Consider the following 20,509-nt stretch of genomic DNA (forward strand, 5'->3'; position numbering starts at 1 on the left):
GAAGTCTTAGCACGGGTTGTGCTGAGCAAGAGAAATCCGACGCGAGTGAAGCGTGGGTACTGAAGAAGGGTTTTCTTCAGTGGTACGATTGTGTGCACCCGGCAAGCACACGGTTTGGTTTGCAGTGCACCTGTTAAGCACTTGCGGAGTGGATTGTTGGTCTGATCAACCGACCGTGGATGTAGGAAAGGGTTTTTCCGAACCACGTAAAAGTCTCTGTGTTGTTTACAGCTTTCAGTTTTACATTCTTACTTGTGTTATTTCAAATTGATAAACTGAACACTGATTAACTGCAAAGAGAAACCTAAAGACCAACAACGTGCTCCACCGAGGCTATTGCGAAACTAAGTTTAATTTCCGCTGCGTATGATATCAGTCTGACTGATCTATCTTGTGATAGTCAGGAAGAGTGTTATCATCTCTGTTTTAGCAAACCCGACTGAAGCCTTTATTTGCATCAGTTAAGTTCCAGCAACTTAACTGATAACTATTTACTGAAGAGCTTTCAGTATCAGTCGTCAACCCTGTTTGATCAAAACTGTTTTCAGTAAAACAGGTGTCTTTGTTTGCTTGTAAAGTTTCGTTTTGATCTCTGACTGAGATCCCTCTGATTGAGGAATTTAAAATAGCCCATAGGTGTATTCCCCCCCCCCCCCATACACCTATTCGAGACTCTCAGGACCTAACAGTGCCTATTTATAAGGCTTTTTGTGGTTGTAAAGAGAGGGAAATTCAAATTCTATGCAAAAATTCAATTAAATTTGGTGTTGAAATTTTTTTAAGTGATTACAGCTTTTGGCGCAACATTCAGGAGGGAATTGAAAATTTTGGGCAGTATCATTTCAGACGTTCCCTAGGCATTTGACAGAATTTGGATAATAAAATTAAAGGGAAACCTAATTGTAATAAAAATAAAAGAATATTTAAATTTATAAAAAAGTAAAAGTGGGGCACCACATTCTTAATGGTTACAATTACTTTTGCTAATTAAATGGTTAAAAAGGTAGGCCACCAACTTTAACACCTTAAGTCAACACTCCTTAATCTGCGTGCCCAAAAGAAACAGGCTATTATTTTTGGGACGGATGGAGTAATTCTTATGATCAGCCCATATCACAATTAATTCATAAATATTAATTCATTCCACTAGAAAATCAATATTGACTGACCCCTTTATTACCGATGATGAGTCGGGCTTGTATTTAGACTTATTAGACCTCCGTATTAAAAATATCCGAGATTTTTATGAGTGAGCTCCAACTCATTAGTTAATAAATATATTAATAAATTCAATAATAATTAATTAATCAATTTATTTAATTAAATTAGCCTATAAATGATAATTAAGCTAATTAAAAAATAATATGTCAACTGTGTATATACAATTCAACAGTGTATAACATTTTCACGGTTGATTTTTTTTACCGTGCACAAACCTAATCAATTGTGTACGTAGCTAATTCAATTATGCATTGCCAAGATCAATTGTGCACAATATGTACACGATTGATCAACTTTGTATACGGTTGATTTTTTACAACTGTATCATGAAGGGTATTTTTGTCTTTTCATAGCATTGTGCACCTCAAAGTCATCTTTTTATGTAAGTTGCTATATAAGTCCTACATTATGTGAGTTTGGCTAACTATGTCTATTGTTACATAATTAAACACCCAATTGATTGATTAAATGCAGACCAAATTATCAATCACAGACCCAATCATGCAAACCAAACACTTGACTAAGGTGAATTATTTTATTAATCATGCCTTATCACTCAAACCAAACACCTCCTATAAATACTGTAGGAAATCAATAAATACACGTAAATTCAATTAGAAGTGGATGAAAAATCTACAAGTAATGCAAGGGATAGGGAGAATTCTTGAGACAAATTTCTTGGTTTTGTAGTCAACAGATATATCATATACCAATGGACAAGAAAATGAAAACATAACATGTTCATGATCATTCAATCTTGCCTCTTCTAATGCAAAATAACTGAGAATTATCATCTCCAATTTACATAGCACCAGCCAACATAGTAGAAAGAAGATTTCATGGTGAAAAATCGAGGATAGGAGCTCCAATTTGACGACAATGATACTATGGGATCACTTTCTTTACGTCAGAAGTTGGCATTTGCATGTACGGTGTGTAGTACAACCCATCCAAGGGCATACCATCTCATCAGTATCACAGCTTTCTTTTTATCCCGGGAAAAATCAAAACCTGTCTCCGAGGCACATCCGGTGTAACAATCTCATTCATTCCGGATGGATGAGTATTTCTCCGATAGTGTCTGGGACTTGGCAATTTCATTCATAAGATTCTTAAACTTGTGACTGCAATCTCCTCCGCTGCAAATGGATAAAACAGAGCGTAAAATAATTAAAAACTAAACTTTTATCTACAAAATTTCTTCCAGATATTTTAGCTAATACAGGTGACAAGTTAATCTGAAACATTGTCTGCAGACAGCCTCGGATGTTTATCAAGATCAATATACCAGCAAAACTAACTAGTACATCAGGGATATGTAAATTGGTGGATTTTCTGGAACTAAAGTTGCAAAGACTAACTAGTACATCAGGGATATGTAAAATTGGTGGATTTATCTTTTTGTGGGTTGAATGTTCGATATTATGAAATTAATAAATACTTGACATGTATAACAATAATGAGCATATGGATAAATTATATCCCACTTCTCAAATCAACCATTTAGTAATTTAAATTAAAATAATCATGGGTGCACAACAAAGTAAACAAAGCCTCAAAGTCCATCATAATTAGTGGAAGGTATCAAAACCTAGTAGTACTGCAAAGGCCTGAGAGCAAAAGCATATCTCATAAACAGGTTAGATCTCTCAGGACATGTAAATTGGTGGATTTTGGGGATATGTAAAGACTAACTAGTACATCAGGGATATGTCAATTGGTGGATTTATCTTTTTAGTTGGTGGATTTACATACTCTACTGGAGCAGAGATGGCATAACATCTAAAACAAAAATTGCAGAGATAGAAAGGAGCAGGTTACATAGGATTTTTGGGGAGTCCTAAGAAAAAGCAAAAGCGCTCCACCACCTCATCTAGAAATATAAAGAATTTGTAACTTTTGCTGGATATATCTTGATCATAATGTACAATGAGTATGACCAGAGTTCTGGGAAATTTAAAAGGCAAATATTCCTTTTGAGATATAAATATACCTTATTCGATTCAAAGATGCAATTGCTCGAAGGGCACTCCGAATCATGTCTTCATTACGATCTACTTCTTGCTTGACCGCATCTTGCTTGGGCCTAAAATTGATGGTTTTGTGGAGAGGATCCACCAAGGAATCTAATACTGAAAGTCCATGTAAAATCAATTAAAATTTACTGAACCCATAAGAATTGGAAGTAAATATTAGATCTATTTGAAACTACTATACAACAATAAATGGAGATACCTGCCAACACAGCAGATGGACACTTATCTGCCAACTTTGAAAGGATAAGATGGCAAGGCATTTTAACGTCATAATGATCTGCAAACGATGAAAATATTAGGTTTTAAACTCAACCCTTCACTTCCATACCACATACAACAACGAATGGAAGTGCAGATATTGAAAGAGGAGAAGATGATTGGTGCTTCAAAAGTTCGCTTACCATCTAATCCAGATAAAAGGTAAGGTACTATGAAAGAAGATGGGTTCACTTGATCTAGGCAACTGTCTAACAAAGTGTCCACACATTCAAAAGCAGCTTTCCTCAATTCAAGCCCATCATCTACTGTGTGCTTGAAAGGGCCTAGATCTACTGTCCTGATCAATTCTTTCTGCATTGAGAAAATTGGCCAGAATAATATGTTAGAAAATTCCTATTCCTAAAGAAAATACAAGCATACACACAATTATTATGCTGCTGCTATAGTTAAATAAAGTGATAACAAAATGTGGGGTGTTACTTTTAAGCAGGGCAAAAAAAGAGAGAAAATGAAATACTAGAAAAGAAACGACATCATCATGAATAGTTATGAAGCAGAAAACTGTATAGCAAACAGAATTCAGGAGAAAAAGTCAACCTTGTAAAAGAGAAATTCAAATTGCTTTGACAAAATTACAAGGAAAACTTACAGTTCACAAAAGAATTTGCTTTTCGTTTCCAATTACATATCTCATATTTCTATTTAAATAGATTTTCTACTCAAGACAGAACATATGAAGCAAAAGACCACATTAATAGCAAATTGTCAAATCATCCTTTGGTTAAGAAGCTTACAACAGAATGGTTAAACATGAAGTAAGAGACCACATAAAGAGCAATTCTTAAAAGCCATCCCAGAACTCTTCTGTTTCCTTAGTCAAGAATCCAGCATCCATATGACTTGAAGGGGCCTGAAAGCCATTACACTTCTGGCTCAACCTTTGGGCAGAGTTGAAAAATGACATGACCTTCAAAAAACTCAAGAAAACCCTGACCTAAAGTTGCAAATATGGCCCAGGCCTACATTTCCGGGCTCGAAATTCTAATGTGGGAGGCCCAAATTCGGCATCTTTTTGATGCTTCGATGGAAAAAATAATCCACGTAAAATTCACGTCAGATTCGGGCCTCTGACATCAGAATCCCGAGCCCAAAAATTTAGGCCCAGGTCATATTTGCAACTTTTTCAAAAGGTGGGGGTTTGTTTTGAGATTTTTAAAGGTCGGGCCATGTTGGCAACTTGACCCAAAGGTCATGCCATAAAGTATAATTAACCCTTAATTCAATGGATGCATAGTTCAACGAAAAGAATCTACTAAGTAAAATTGAAAGGAACTTTCTTCATTATTATATACTCCCTCCGTCCACTAATTGTTGGCCTAGGAGGCAAAACACGGATTTTAAGAAAAAGTGTAGTGAGTGGAGAAAGGAACCCACAAAATATATTGTTTATTAGTTGAGTGGAGAAAGGGACCCACAAAGTGTATTGTTTATTAGTTGAGTGGCGAAAAAGTGTATTGTTTATTGGGACCCACCAATTAAAAAATTATAAAGACTTACTATAAATGGGTAGGACATAAATTGGTGGACGGACCAAAAAGGAAAGTAGGCCAACAATTAGTGGACGGAGGGAGTACTAAGTAAAGGAGGCAATTTCAAACCACATCCATTAAAAACAATACTTTCCATTTTATTGTTGAACATGAAACCTAAGGATAAAATGTAAAATATACAGCTATACGGTGTATCAAATAGAACCTTTTGCAAATTAAAGAAAAAGTGTGGATTGGGTTCAGACAAACATCTTAGAATATGAAGACACTTGTGATCAACAAGAATGCATCTGATAGAATTTGGAAGGTATATTATCTATGATATGCAAATCGTACTGAAGCACTTACCTTTATTACTGTTTGATCATATAGGAGTGGCAATAGCTCTGGTAACAGACACTTTATCAGGCTTGGTTTATTATGAGCCGCAGTACTCAGGGCCAAAACAGCAGCACGCCTCACATGCTGCACATCGACCAATAAACAGTGAAAAAGTTGCATTTATGGTCAAGGATCTTCAAATGAGGCATTTAAAATGCAACCATTTCTCCTAACCAAAACATTGGGAAACTGATGACTCTTGAGAACAATTCAAAGCAAGTTTCTGACAATTACCCGGTCTTGATCCTTGATAAGCATCAAGAAAGTAGAAATCTCGCGGTACAGAATCTCATCTATTTTCTCTTGCCGCTCAACTATAGAATATTTCACTGCTATAACAACAGTAGCTCGGGTGAATGCAGCAAGACTGGATGTCCTCTCCTACAAGAATATTTCAAGTATATTACACTTCGCAGGAAAAATCACCTATGATGTGTATATATAAAAAGACAAAAGTACATCACTTCTTCTATGAAGATACCTTCAGTGCAGGAACAAGTTTTCCAGGCTCAATAAGAGCAATTTTTCCCAGGCACTCAGCTACCACATTGCGAACACCCTCTTCGTCACTTTCACAGTGGTTAAAAAGCAATTTAGTGATCTTGTCGACACTAGAATCATCAAATTCGGCTTTATCTACAGATTGCCTCACGATGACCTGTAACCAGGAGAGTATTTATGAAGTACAACTAAGTAATCAGAAGAAACTATACATCTCTGAAATGCACAGATCTAAGAAGAGGAAAGCACCTCCTTCAGAGAATGGAGCAACAGATATTGCTTCTTTTGTTGATTATCAATTTTGTCCAAGATGAAAGGCAAATATTTAGGCAGATTCCCCACGGCAATGTTTCCCAGAGCATAAGATGCAGCAGATTTAATTTCTTCAAATGGGGACTGGAAAGACTCGATAACAATATTCTCTATGTGGTCATGAGAACTCAAATCTTTTCTCCTGCCTATCTCTCCCAAGCACAACAAGGAGAGATGCTGCTTGGCCTATGAGAAAGAATGGTGGAAACCATAAGAGCACTAGATATATACCATATAACCCAAACTTCGTTGTGGAATAATGCCATCACCATTAAACAAATGTATTTCATGAACTGATAGAACTATATATGGAGGAAAAAACAATAGGAAAAAAAAAAGAGTAAAGGAAATACATTTCTGAAATTCTAAAACAGAATGCAAAGCTAAAATCACAATGGAAAATTGTGTCCTTCAAGTGGAATAAAAGATAATGTACAGAGTTATCTAAAGAATGTAATGCTTAAGTATTTACTTGCAACATGTTCATATCATCATAGTCAACAGGCACAAGTCACCAAGTATTATATCCAACAATCAGGTCTCTCATAGAATCTGTAATTGTCCCATTTATATAGACCTAATTCATATATCTTATGTCCCATTTATATAGACCTAATTCATATATCTTAGAACCTATCATTTACCTATTCTAGTTTTTGGGACCAAACTCAGTCATAGTTCAATAAAATTATCTTTCCATTAAAGATCAACAAAACGTTCCAAAAACAAGCAAATACTTACAGCAAGGGTGAACCAGTTTGAAAATTAGGGTTTGTAATAGATGTTCAAGTTTACGGAGATAAGCTTGAACATAATAACAATCGTCTAGATAATACAGACTTCAGAACTGGTAGCAAGTTGTAAATAGAACTTCGGAGCAAATTAAGGTGTAGACAAAACCAGATTTGCATACCGAATTGGTACTGCTATCAGCTTTTAAGATATCTGTAAGCATGTTTACAGTAGAGGAACATTTTTTGTCGCCTGCAGCAAGACAGAGAACAGCCACACATTGAGCAATTGAGAACAAAGCCTGTTTAGCAACAGCACCAGTCTGGGCAGATGGCTTGGCAGCAGAAAGAAGAGAATCAAGCAGTACATCGAAGCTTGTGTTGGCCGAGTAAACCAGCGCAGTGAAGAAATTCTGTAGTGCCTGTGATTTCCAAAAGACAGGGTAAAAGTGATTTCCAAACCAGCTCAAGGATGTGCGACGTAAGCCTCACACCAAAGACAAATATATATATATATATATATATATATCATAATAATTATAAAAAAAAAATAAAAAAAAATATAAAAAATAACATATATCAATCAAAAATATATACGTTATGGATTTATACGTTTGAAAATAATTAAAATTAAAGTTGAAAGTATCTCAAAAACACCAAATTATACAGTTCATCAAATATTTGCATAAAATCTGTTGTGGAGATGAGAGAGTTATATGTTGAATATTATCTGGTGTGACTTTGAGTTTTTTCAACCATGCAAGTTTTTATGTATTTACACATTCAATACACTAGTTTAGGGTTAAAATATAATTATTTGAATGGCCCTTTTACTTTTAGATATAAATTGCGGCTGTGCATGGACTTTTGATTTTAAAGAGAAAAGCTTTTAACTTGTGGCTGTGACTTATAAATTGCACCGCCTCATCACTGCCTTACCGCATCAAGGCCTCGAGGCGACCGCCTTGTGCAGAAGATGCGTATAATAGAGGCGTAATTTGGAGCGGTTTAGCACCGCCTCGCCTTGAGGCGCGCCTCAAGGCGGCTGCTCCAATCATTTTTTACAACACTGCACTTTCTACAACATGTACTAATCAATGAAATATAAAGTTAGTACCAGAAGGGCCTGGCCCTGGAGCAGAGAGCTTCTAATTAAAGTCAGAGCTTGTGGCAGAACTTTATTTCGGACAGTCAGGCCGACATTTGGACCAGATCTTTTGTCAGCCATTAATGTGCAACATAATTCCAAGGCTAGAGCAGCCATATGCAAGTCCGAGTCACTGAAAAGAAAAAATGTAGAATCAACATTTTAGAAAGGCAACTTATCATCTATTAACTCGTTATGCAAATTAATAAAGTCAACAAACGTTTGGTGATAGTGCAACTGCATTGACAGTAAATCAAATATTGACAAACCTGATCAGAGTTGAAAGTTCAACAACAATGACTTCATAAGCAGCTGAACCAATTTTATCACCGTATCCTACAATAAGTGTGTTCAGTGTCCCAAGAGTAGCTTGTCTTAGCGCTCGATTGGCCTATTCAAGGAGAAACATGAAAACAGCTCAGCATACACCACAGTGAAATGATATTTAAATGCTTATGGAAGGGTAACAGTTTATACCTTTCTTAGGAATGCAGTCAACTCTGAAATTACATGCTCTAAAACACACGACAAGTCAAGGTGCAGAAGAGAAGCTGCAATGACAGCAAATGCCTGGAAAATAAAACAAAATGAATAAATGTACAGCAATTTTGCAAATGAAACTGTAAAAAAAATCTATAGCGTCATTCAAACATGATTAATATATGTTTTGTTCATAATAATGCTCAAACAAACTCACGAAAAAGAAGTCCTAACAACTAGATGAGAGCAACATCAATAATCATCTTAATACGGTTTATGGATCCGCCCATTGGACTTGTGTCACAGCAACTGAAGTCATTTTACAATTTGATGCATATTAATCTTCAGTCTTTCACTAAATAGCTAGCTGCACCTATTCCTCAATTTTCCTTAGATTCATTTAAGCGCGTTTTGTTACCAAATGCAACATGTATCCATGTGCATTTCTCAAATGGAAGCAGATTTTGGTGGACACACACATAGAGTATCATATTCTTACACTGAAGTGAACAAAACATTGTTTCCAACTTTGACCACATGCAGGCAGCTTCTTGACCACCCAATAACCAACAACACCACACATTTCCTCAGTCGCCGTACTAATTTTATAATGCCCATTTCTGGAACCTTAATGAGCATCTTGGACATAGAAGAATATGTTTTTCATACTCATATAACATAAAGGAACATCCAACAACTAAGGATACATTCATACATAGTTTGTCCATTAAAAAGTTTTCCAGTTTCCGTATCTTGTTGATGATGTAATTTGCAAAACTAATACAATGATGACAAGTTGCGCATAGTCGTATATAAAAGAAAAACTAAGGATATATTCATACATAGTTTGTCCATTAAAAAGTTTTCCAGTTTCCGTATCTTGTTGATGAAGTAATTTGCAAAACTAATACAATGATGACAAGTTGCGCATAGTTTTATATAAAAGAAAAAAAAAATCGAAAAATGTCATATAAAACAAAATCCATTAACTGACTACAGAAGAACTTTGACAAACCTTAACAGCTGTAAGACGAGTAATCTCATTTCCCATTCGATCAACAAGCACTGGGAGACATGAGGGTAGCTCTGCCCCAAGATGATCACCAAATGTAGAAACCACAAGCCCCATGCAAGAAATTGCACATTCTTTCACTTCCTGCAGAGGAGAACAGTAAGATATGATAATAGAAAGAGCACAGGATATAGCTACAAGACTTTCGCTAACCTGATCCTGATCTTGATTGGTCAAGCGTGACATGATAGCAGCATATATAGGATGGACATAGGGTTTAAAATCAAAACCACAAACCTGGTCAAAAAGATTAAAAAAATTATATTTTCAGAGGTAAATACTCCTAACCTGGTGCTAATGTTCAGAGATAAGAAGAAAACCTCAATATTTGGCCGCACGACACGAACAAGTTCCCCACATACTCTTAATGCCTCTGCTGTAACTTTATAATACCGTTCACCAACAGCAGATATAATTGGAGCAGATATTGCCTAAGAAAACAGACATACAGAAGAAAGATAATATTTCATCATGAACTAGAAACTTGTTAAATTCATGAACATCAGTAGTACGATATATATAAATCAAGAACGGTGTAGGAGTGATATAAAATCAATTATGGCAAAACAGATAAAATTTATCTCGCTTTGTTTTTTCTTAGACTGGGATTTGAGGTCAGGTATAGATCCTCCAGTCACTTTTTAGGGAATCCATAAATGGGCACAAACAGCACACCTGTCCAGGTGCTTTTTAGGAACAGAGATGAAAAAAGGAAGGATCATGGACATACTGCTCTAAGGAATGAACCAGATTCTGCTGAAGTAAGCAATTCCAATGTACAACGGTGCCCAAACAAAATGGAAACATGGACTGTTCACCTTAGGCGCAGATTTTGTGGAAATCGACATGGTGTGTAATAATTGTCAACTTGTTGTCCTTATGCAAAGTCAACCTACCTACTTATCTAACTTGACGCAAAACGTGAGATAAAGTAGAATGTTTTTCAACCTGGTATTAAAGTTCACCAAACCTCATATCGGCACATAGCTGATAGAAAGAATCAAAGACTAAAGACCCAAAGATTCAGGCAGGAAAGCAAAAGAGGTCCAGTTACCCCTCATTTATCATTAAACATTCAGCCTTCAATCGTTTACTTTCATATATGTAGACTACATAGAGGTCTTGAAATTACTACCTCCGTCCACAACGAGTATACAACCATTACCTTATTTGGCATCCACGAAGAGTATACTACTTTCCTTTTTTGGACATGACCCCACTTTCTCTTTTTATATTTCACCCTTCCAAATACCGTTTATTTACCCCAAAACCACTTTGGCCCACACTCGATACAACCGCAACCACTCATTTTTCCATGGTGGGACCCTTTATCCACTAAACAGTAAACACACATGCACCAACTATTTTATTAAAACCCGTGCCGAACCCAAAGTCGTATACTATTTGTGGACGGAGGTAGTAAGTAGTAAGAACTACAGGAGTAATTTTTCATTATATGAGATCTCTCTCATCAAGCATAAAGTTCCAGCACAATCTTCACCAAGCATCCATAAACGGTAAGAAATGCAACATGTACATACCCTGAAATAATAATAATAAACACAGAAACACTGACCTCCAAAACAATAAAATGATAAAAAAAAAAAAAAGCAATAATAAAATTAAAAAAAATAATTGTGCCATGACAATCAATCAGCGTTGTAAATCATTTACTTAGACATCCATTGTCTGCATAAAAATCTATACACTGAAAATTAATTAACAAGAATAGGAGTAATCACTCCATTATACTCCCTCTGTCCCATAAAAACATGCATAATATGGGACGACACGAGTTTTAAGAAATTCTGTAAAATATGGTGAGTGGAGAAAGGGTCCCACATTAATTGTGATGTATAGAGGGAGAATTATTACTATAAATGGAATATGCATGTTTTTATGGGCCGGACGAAAAAGGAAAACTATGCATTTTTTATGGGACGGAGGGAGTATGATCTTTGTCCCATGAGAAGTATTAGCACAGGTTCCAGCACAATACTCTCCAAGAATCCATTACAGTTAAAAACATGTAAATTCCCCAAATTAAATATAAAAATAGAAACACTGATCTCAAGCAAAATATTGAACAGAAAAATAAATTGTGCCGTGACATCCATTATTCAAATGGTTGAGAAACTATAATAAATCAGTAACCAATTTGATTAGACATTACCTTGATGTACGGATGAAAAACAGAAGGAGCGTGTGAGGCCAACACTAATCTAGTAAAAACAAGAGCTTCTATCTTTAAATTTGAGGTAGAAGATTTGTCCTGTGGATAGAGGTAAATGCATAAATATATAATCAAACTTCTGGGATAACATGGAAAATGATGAAACTCAAATACATGAAAGGGAAAAACAGGAAAAATCTTACACAAAGTGCTTTCTCAATTCCAGGTGTCAGAGATCCAATATGGTCTGCAAGGCAATCAGGCAAAACAATCACCAGCTCTTTCAAAACGGAGAAAGCTCCAACCTGCAGAACAACCAAAGTGAGAACTCCCATGCTCAAGATTCAGCATAGCGCACAGCATCTTGTAATATCTTTCACCTTTGTCTTGATAGATTTCTCGCGTAACTGTTTATTTACAGATCGAACAATCTTTGCCACTTCTTGCTTCAATAGATATCTGGGACTGCATAATGTTACAATATAACAGAAAGAAATATACAAATTCCAATCAGCAAATGCGGACAACGGAATTCTGCTTCTGCTCCATGGACGGAGCATCGTTATATCAGTTCAACAGAAAAGAAGAAAAATTTCAGAATATCGGCACTTTTAGTTTAAGTAATTGTCACAAGTAGATAATGTGCATCTAATAGAGTTTACAGAAGTTTATGCTAAACCCCACCCCAGCTATGATCTTTTTCTTCGGCTTAATTTTCCAGATAGGTAATCAAGATGTACAAGACGAGTTGCTTGACAAACATCAAACATTCAACATCCTATTAACCATCTGAAGTCAGGGTGTATATGCCCTAGGTTCCCTGAATGACCAACTCCTATAAAAGTAAACAGTTCCCAGAACCTAACAAAAGCACTATGCAACATAATAAAGTTCGATCGCCTTAGGTCCAGACAGAAGCTTATCAAATTTTACAAACATTAAACTAGTAATGGAATTATGGAAACAGTAGAAGAATACCAAACAATAGAAGAGGAAGAGCACACTTGCCTTGATTCATCAAAATCCATCTGGCCTTTCGTAACATTTCCTGTTTGTCTCAGTAATTCAATGAACGTATTGAAGATATCCATCTGTAGCATATTCCATTAGATACAAAAGGAAGAAGCAACCTCATTGTCATACACATACAAAAATTTATTCATACCTTGACATTCTCTTCCCTTTCTTTAAACCTATCAATCAACTTTGGACAAGCCTGAAATGAGTGGGGTTACATTCTCTATTATTCATTCAGCTATTTGTAAGCTTAACACAAATGAAAAACTGTATAGGCAAAGAAAAGGAGCCAGAATTTCTTCTGCATGTTGAAAAAGACATCCGATTGATCATCATGTCTACATATCTCACATTCCACATTAACAGACAAGGAGACAAAGGCATCCATAAGATAAAGAGAAAATAGATGCTTTGCCTTCAGGTAGCAATATCATACATTTGATTTAGAAAGAATTCCTTTACAGTATATGTAGTACCACAAACTTTCACCAGTTAATTAGATCAAAAAAGGCTAAATGCCAATATCAAATATTTTATACTCCCTTTGTCCTTGAGAAGCGCATCACTTTTTTTCCATTTTCATCCATCCCTTTAAAATGTATCACGTCTATTTTGGGACATGACCCCACACAACTCCTTACACTTTTATCCCTTAAAAACACCACACCTAAAAATAGCGGGTCCCTTTCTCCACTCAACACATTATCTACCAAACATTTCTTAAAACCCGTGTCGCCCACCAAGTCACCAACTGACACATTTATCAGGGACAGAGGCATTATAATCATAAACATGACTCAGGCACATGAGTCTTCTTTAGCCTAATTGTCATGGTTTATATCTTCAGCTATTAAAAATTGGTGTGATATGATAAACACCAATAAGAAGCTCACCTCTTTCTTAAAGATCACCCAACAGGGCTTTCAATCTATTTTCCTCCCCCAAATAAATAATTGCAGAATATATTCAGCGCAGTTATTATATTGACAAGCATCCAATTGAATGTAGTACAAGCTCTCACAATATGAGCACTGTCTCGTGACATTTATCTTTTAGAGTAGAATAAAATCCAAAAAAGTAGTACATTGGCATGCTTCTCTTCAGTTTTAAAAAATTTGAAAGCTCACTCAAAGCTTCTACGTCTTTTGCATGTTCTGGTTTCATTTCATTTTGGGAAAATGTTCTAAGCTCTCAAGACATCTATCAAGTTCCATGCGAAAGCTTTCATTGGTATGATATTTAGAATCAGTTTATGTGGGCAAAGCATACAGGTCTTTCAGTTCTGAGACTCTCAGCATACAGGTCTTTCAGTTCTAAGACTCTCAATGTGAGCGGTGAGCCATAAACTGTAGAACTCTCCATGTTACAGCAAGTGGCAAGGATGAAAACAGATAAATTGTATACCTCTTCATATAGTCTTGAAAGCATTTCAGGCCGAGAAACAATTAAAGCAGCTAAGCATTTGGCAGCAGCTCTCCGCACTTTCCAACTCACATCTTCATCATCTGTGTACTCATTAGCACTCTCACTGCAAGCATAAAATAGCAATGAGCACATATTTTCCCCAGCATAATTAAAACCAGCCATTAAAAACATACTCATCTTCCTCCTCCACATAACTCTCATCATCTGTGTCTTCCTCCATGTTATCAGTAAAATTTGGATCATGACTCAGAAATTCCAAAGTAAGATGTAAGATTTGGTCACAGTAGGAAGAGATGTCCCTGGGACACCTAAGTAGAAAACTCTCTAATGCCTACATAAAAAAATATATGATTCCTTAAAGGAAATATACAACAAAGAAGTGAAAGAATAAAATAAAAATTAATAAAGTACCTGCAAGCTATACTCACGAAGCTCTTCATCATTCTCTGATGCATTATTACAGTAGTTAATTAGAATTGGAACTGCATCTCCAAGGTGTGGACCAAAGCGATAGCCAACAGCACGGCTTCAAAACCAGAAGAAACAAGGATCATTCACTATGAAACACCTCATAGATCGGTAATATGTTTAAAAAGGTCACATATTGAAATATAATGAAACATTTTTGGCAAAATATCTACAGTATTCTTAATGAAGAACAGAAAACTTCCTCTAAATCAGTCTGCTTTTCAGTTTAACTTCATTAGCAAACTGGAACAGATCCCAAATTAAGTATTCAACCACATCACTAAAACATCCTAGAGAGAATATGCAATGTTGAATTCTGCCAATCCAAAGCCATGATCTAGTAAGCCAAAGCATCTATATCCAACATATCTGACAGATTAGACTAACACTATATGAGTATTAAGAATGTCAATAAATTCATTCACTTCAACAATGTAGCATGTAGTAAAGCAACAGCCTTGAAGAAGTAGATTATTAAACCACTCAGAATTGAGCATATTTACCTCACCCAGGATTCAATTAATTAATATTTAAGTTAATTGTGTCTGTTTCAAACAATTAGGACAGGTATACAGGAGATTGGAGATGCAGCTCTTATTTGTACCTAAGAGATGAACTATTGCAATAAATAAAACTTTATTCCTGAAATGAAGCAAAACGTTGCTTGAAACAAGAATATCATCCACCAGAACTAGATGAACATAGTATAGTATAAAATGTTGTGCCAGCAAAGTAATATAAAGGCATGTAACAATTAAAAAAGAAAAACAGCTCAACAATTTACCTCAATGCCCCAATCATTTGAATATTCGTACGAGTAATTTCAGATTTTGTTGTCTGATTTTTCAAAAGCCGCACAATTTCAACTGTAGCCTTTGCCAGCAAATCATCTGACAAGCTTGAAGCCAGAGATGCTGCAGCAGAAGTTTTAAATTACACCATCTCAAGATATTATGAGGCCATTTGATAATGCAAAACATAAGGGTACATTGTTCTAGAGTACATTAGGATCAGTAATCCTACCAATACATGAAACAGCCTTTTTTCTCACACTGGCTTGATTGGTGTTCAATTGGGGCAAAAGTGCACCCAACAGCACCTCATGATCTGATGCCATTAGATTGCCGTATTTGTGCAGAACATCACACAAAATATCAAGGCATTCACATTTGATTTCTGTGCCCATCCCCTAGAGAAAGAAATAAAAATAAGTTTAATAAAAAGGAGAAAAGAAAAACATATTGCTGCAAGTATGTGTTGCTGTAATAAGAGATAAACAACCAATACAATTAAACCCTTGATCTGATGTTCCAAGCTTTGGAACCAGGTTTTCTAACCAAATGTGTTAAATTCGTATAACTTTCTCAGCATTCTAATGCATTTTGTACAGGAGAGTAGCTAATCTACCTTACAATAGTTAGACGGTAAATCTAATAAATCTTAATTCCTCCAGATGAATGCAGAGCATATTAGAAAAATCAGTTTATTAGAATACAAACATTTATAGAGAAAAACCAGAAAGACTAGAATCTCAATTTAAAAGGCTACAAGAATTGCAAAGCCTTATGGAAACTCTAATATTCTTGCAGAATTTATAGTTGGACAATTGAAGAATTTCATTTCAAAAAGCAATGAAAGAAGCTATTGAGTTAACTGAACAAGCTGATACAAAAGGAATCAAAGTACAAATTGCATGGCATATTGACGAAAAAGGAATTGCCCATCTCCAATAGATCAGAGGGCAGGGTTGCCCTACAAACCATTCATGGTTTAGATAATTTCCATTTACTTAAACTCATATCAAGACAAACAAGATAATCTAGTGATGAGGTCCTTACTAGCGGAACATGACCAATCATGGAACTTATACCCAAACTGAACCTTTGAAGCACTTCTGGAATCTTGTTCATCTATAAACTTAGGCTATTTGAAAGGAGCAAGGTTTTAAAAAACATGTTATGCCTCGAGGAGTTTTCCTACCGCCTCACGAGGCGTAAGCCTCGAGGCACAAATCATACAAAACAAATAAATTATTATTATTATTATTACTATTATAAGAAAACACATAAACATAGCAAATGTAAGTTCTTAACTACTTATTATAAGTCATTAAGTCTTTAAAATCCTAAACTCAAGTCTAACTAGGGCTGCAAGGCTAAGAGAGAGAGAGAGAGGGAGCAGGAGATTTCTTCTAACAGATTTTCTTTAGGTTTTAGCGTTTAGAGGATTTTTATTCCTTTTGATTTGTTAATGAGGGCTGTTTTTTAATAGCCATGTAAAATTGAGGCTAAAATCATAAAGCCCGTATACTTTCAGACCTTATTAGCCTAAAAAATAGGGGGAAAAGAACATTTACACCCCTAGCGTCTCAGCTGGGCTGATGCTTGCACCTCGTTCGCACCAGGTGAGGTGCTGCCTCAGCCACAGTTTTTGACCTCCCCTCACCGAGGCGCACCTCAAAATTGCCCTTTAAAACCTTGGAAAGGTGTACCATTCAATGTTTAATATCTTCAGCACTTTCACCCTCGTATGAAAAACATCATTTAACACGTTTAAGATCCCAATTTCCAACAGTAATGAGCACAAACTTAGATATCTAAACCCAATTTTTGCCCTCAAGAAGCTTCACCATACAAAAGAGTGATCATCTACAGAAGGTTGCTAACTCTTTGCTTTGGCTCAGTTTAATTGAAAATTTGGAATATACAAACAACCATTAAAGGAAGTTACGAGTAAAACCTCTATTATCACCTGAAGCGAAATCATTCAAGACTAATGATGACATATAGTTCAGGCTTAAACTGCTTCTACATATTCAACTAATTCGCACAAGTGAAATGACTGGACTAGCTTAGTATAATTTACTTGAGATGGTATTTGGCTAGTCAAGTAGAAGGAAAAACTGAAAGAAGAATATATCAGACTGACCTGTGTGACTATTCCTCGTATCAACTTGGGAGAAATTGATACAAGAACAGATTGTGCAACTGTTGCGTTAGGAACCTCAGCAACAATTGTCTTCAAAGCAATGCTGGCAATATCACGATTTTGCTCTTTCCCATTGAGCAATTTATCACAAAGCTTATTGGTCATTTCAAGAACCTGCTGCTCGCGGATTTTCTTCACTAAGGGAGCAAGACTAGGATTTACAGAAAACATAACAATATAGAATTAGATTATGGTTCACCAGCACACTACTGAAACTTCTAGATCCAGACACTCCCAGGCTAAAGCAAGAAGGCAGCTACTTTTCCATTTCCATGCAGACAAGTCACTTCATAAAATAGTTGTGCACCTTTTGAAATAACTCATAATATACATTGTATATTATATAAGTAATCATGAAAGCTCATTCTTTAACACAACGAAACTCGAGCATTGGAAAAACAAGATAAATTTACTATGTGTAGCTAATGATACAGCTTTTGCTGTATCTCTTCAATGAAATTCAAGCATTGCTCAATGTAAACCAATCTTCCATACCACCATATCAAGCAATATAAAAGTAGAACCAAAACTCAGAAAATAGAAAAAACATTATGGATGAAGCTTTGTATCAATATAAATTTTGCAATCTGCAGGAGTACATAGGGAGGGGTAAATGGGTATCAAAGTAACATCATTCAAAATAATAGTAGTAATTAATTTCACAATAACCTTAGCAGAGATAATAAATCATAAAAAAAAAAAAAAAAACTAAACAAAATTGATAAGCAAAGGGCATACCACTTGACTGCTAATCCGGAAACATCGCCTGCTGCATCATCGAGTTGCTGAATGACAATGTTAGACAGTTTCGCCTCTAGATCAACATCGAGTTTAAACCCTTCTTTGTTTAACTCGTTAAGCAAATCAGAAGTCGCCATATATCTGTAGTCCTTATCCTTCCCAGTCATCTGCATTGCGTTGCACCCCCAAAATCATTCAGAATATCAATCACGCACACCATGTCATACCCAGAGTACATCATAGAGAGAGAAAAGTGGGCAAAATCAGCAATGACCAGTGTTTACCTTTTCCAATATTCCAGTTAAGGCTAAGTTCGCCATGCTTGCAAGGCGATTAGAATCAATCCAGGCACGCTTTATCTCTCTCTAGCGGCTGTGATGCTCGGACGCGCACTTCAAAATTGAGTGGATCCTACGGCGAAGAAGCCAGCAAACGGCTAGGGTTCCGGGTTGATTATCGTTTTGACGCAGTGGCGATTTTCAGAGAGAAACATGCACTAAGATGCAGTGTAGAGTTTGTGTGCGTGTGCGTGTGTGTGTGGGCGGCGAGGGCTTCGGAGTTCAAAGGAGTGAAGAAAGCAGAGGACGAAAAGACTTTCCGTTCGTACACCTGAGTTGAGTGCCAATACACAATTTCATTTTCGGGGTTATTTTTACTTGTGTTCCATTGCTTTTGGGCATGAGAGTGTCTAAAAAATAAAGGGAAAATGTGCAGATTGACCCCCGAGTTTGTGATGTTTGGCAAGGCGTCGGCGTCATCGCCAAATTTGACGTCTCTCACAATGTAACGATCATAACCTTCTCATTTTCGTTATTTCTATATAATGTCGATTTGATGGATTAATCGTTTGTGTTGCTGATAAAAGATAATCCTACAACTTGGTGATTCAACCACCGTTAGCGGCGGTGCAGTGGCCGAGAGAGAAAGAGGGCTGAGTGAGAGAGATGAGAGTTAATTAAAAAAGGAAAAAGGTGCAGATTAGCCCCTGAAGTAATAGCCCCTATAGCGTAAAACCCCCTTTAGTCACTGTGTGTGCAACTAAACCCCTGAACTCCGAGAAAATGATGCAAATTCCCCCCGACCTTTGGTCAGAGGGGGGAATTTGCACCATTTTCTCGGAGTTCAGGGGTTTAGTTGCACACACAGTGAGTAAGAGGGGTTATACGCTATAGGGGCTACTACTTCGGGGGCCAATTTGCACCTTTTCCCAAAAATAAATAAAGTAGATTGATGAAAATTATTTAAATTTTAAATATAGAATGAGAATATATTGTCAAAAAGATAATGAAACATTACTATTGGGACCGTCCAAAAATAAAAATGGGACACTACTATTAGGACGGAGGGGGTAATTCTGATGTCTTTTTTAGTAACTCATTCCTCCGTCTCATTATGTCTATGTTCAACTTATCTTGGCACACCTTACTTTTTAATCTGACCCATTTATGATGGTATTTTTCAAAAATAAATGTGATACCTACCATTTCTACATACATAAAATAAGTGGTCTCTATCCATTTTACATTCTTAACTATTTATTTTAAATTTATGTGCCCAAAGCAAATGTGCCAAAATAAGTGGGACGAAGGGAATATTACTTTTGAACAAAAAAATTAAGAAAAAGAATATAATTAATGTATAAAATAAGTTAGTGTATAAAGTGAATTAGTGAAATATATTTAAAAATTATTTTAAGTTAATTGATGTATAAAGTGAATCGGGCTCATCATTAATACTCATTTCGTCCCACTGAAAATGAGTCGTATTCTTTTTCGGGTCATCCCAACGAAAGTGAGTCATTTCCCTTATTAGCAAAAATTAGAAAATTTAAGAGCATAATTAACAAAACTAAGTGTGCCCTTATTTTTTCTTAATTAATCCAATTAATCACTCTTTCCCCCTCTAATGTGGATGTAATTATGTTCACCTGCTCGGATCAATGTTTGACATGCATTTTTCACTCCTATGTCGCGTTATCATTTAGTGTTTTGGGTGATTTTATTGAGTTGTTGAGTTGTCTATTGGTTAATTTGCATATTTTTGTGGA

General features: G+C 35.9%; 1 protein-coding gene across 1 annotated transcript; it reads right to left on the reverse strand.

Moving 5' to 3' along the window:
• Positions 1-1,861: 1,861 nt before the first annotated feature.
• Positions 1,862-19,122, reverse strand: LOC131002918 (cullin-associated NEDD8-dissociated protein 1). The gene is made up of 28 exons (XM_057929411.1): positions 18,747-19,122; positions 18,460-18,629; positions 17,662-17,872; positions 15,757-15,922; positions 15,518-15,647; positions 14,677-14,791; positions 14,439-14,596; positions 14,245-14,368; positions 12,989-13,039; positions 12,832-12,914; positions 12,204-12,288; positions 12,027-12,128; positions 11,824-11,922; positions 9,971-10,081; positions 9,804-9,887; positions 9,594-9,734; positions 8,576-8,668; positions 8,368-8,489; positions 8,069-8,231; positions 7,134-7,373; positions 6,158-6,406; positions 5,889-6,065; positions 5,642-5,788; positions 5,375-5,491; positions 3,659-3,827; positions 3,457-3,534; positions 3,215-3,353; positions 1,862-2,360 (listed from the first exon to the last, which is right to left on the reverse strand). The coding sequence occupies exons 1-28, from the start codon at positions 18,780-18,782 to the stop codon at positions 2,264-2,266; spliced, it is 3,657 nt and encodes a 1,218-aa protein (XP_057785394.1). The 5' UTR covers positions 18,783-19,122; the 3' UTR covers positions 1,862-2,263.
• Positions 19,123-20,509: the final 1,387 nt, after the last annotated feature.

Source organism: Salvia miltiorrhiza, unplaced genomic scaffold (assembly GCF_028751815.1).
Source record: "Salvia miltiorrhiza cultivar Shanhuang (shh) unplaced genomic scaffold, IMPLAD_Smil_shh fragScaff_scaffold_39, whole genome shotgun sequence".
Classification (NCBI taxonomy): Eukaryota; Viridiplantae; Streptophyta; class Magnoliopsida; order Lamiales; family Lamiaceae; genus Salvia; species Salvia miltiorrhiza.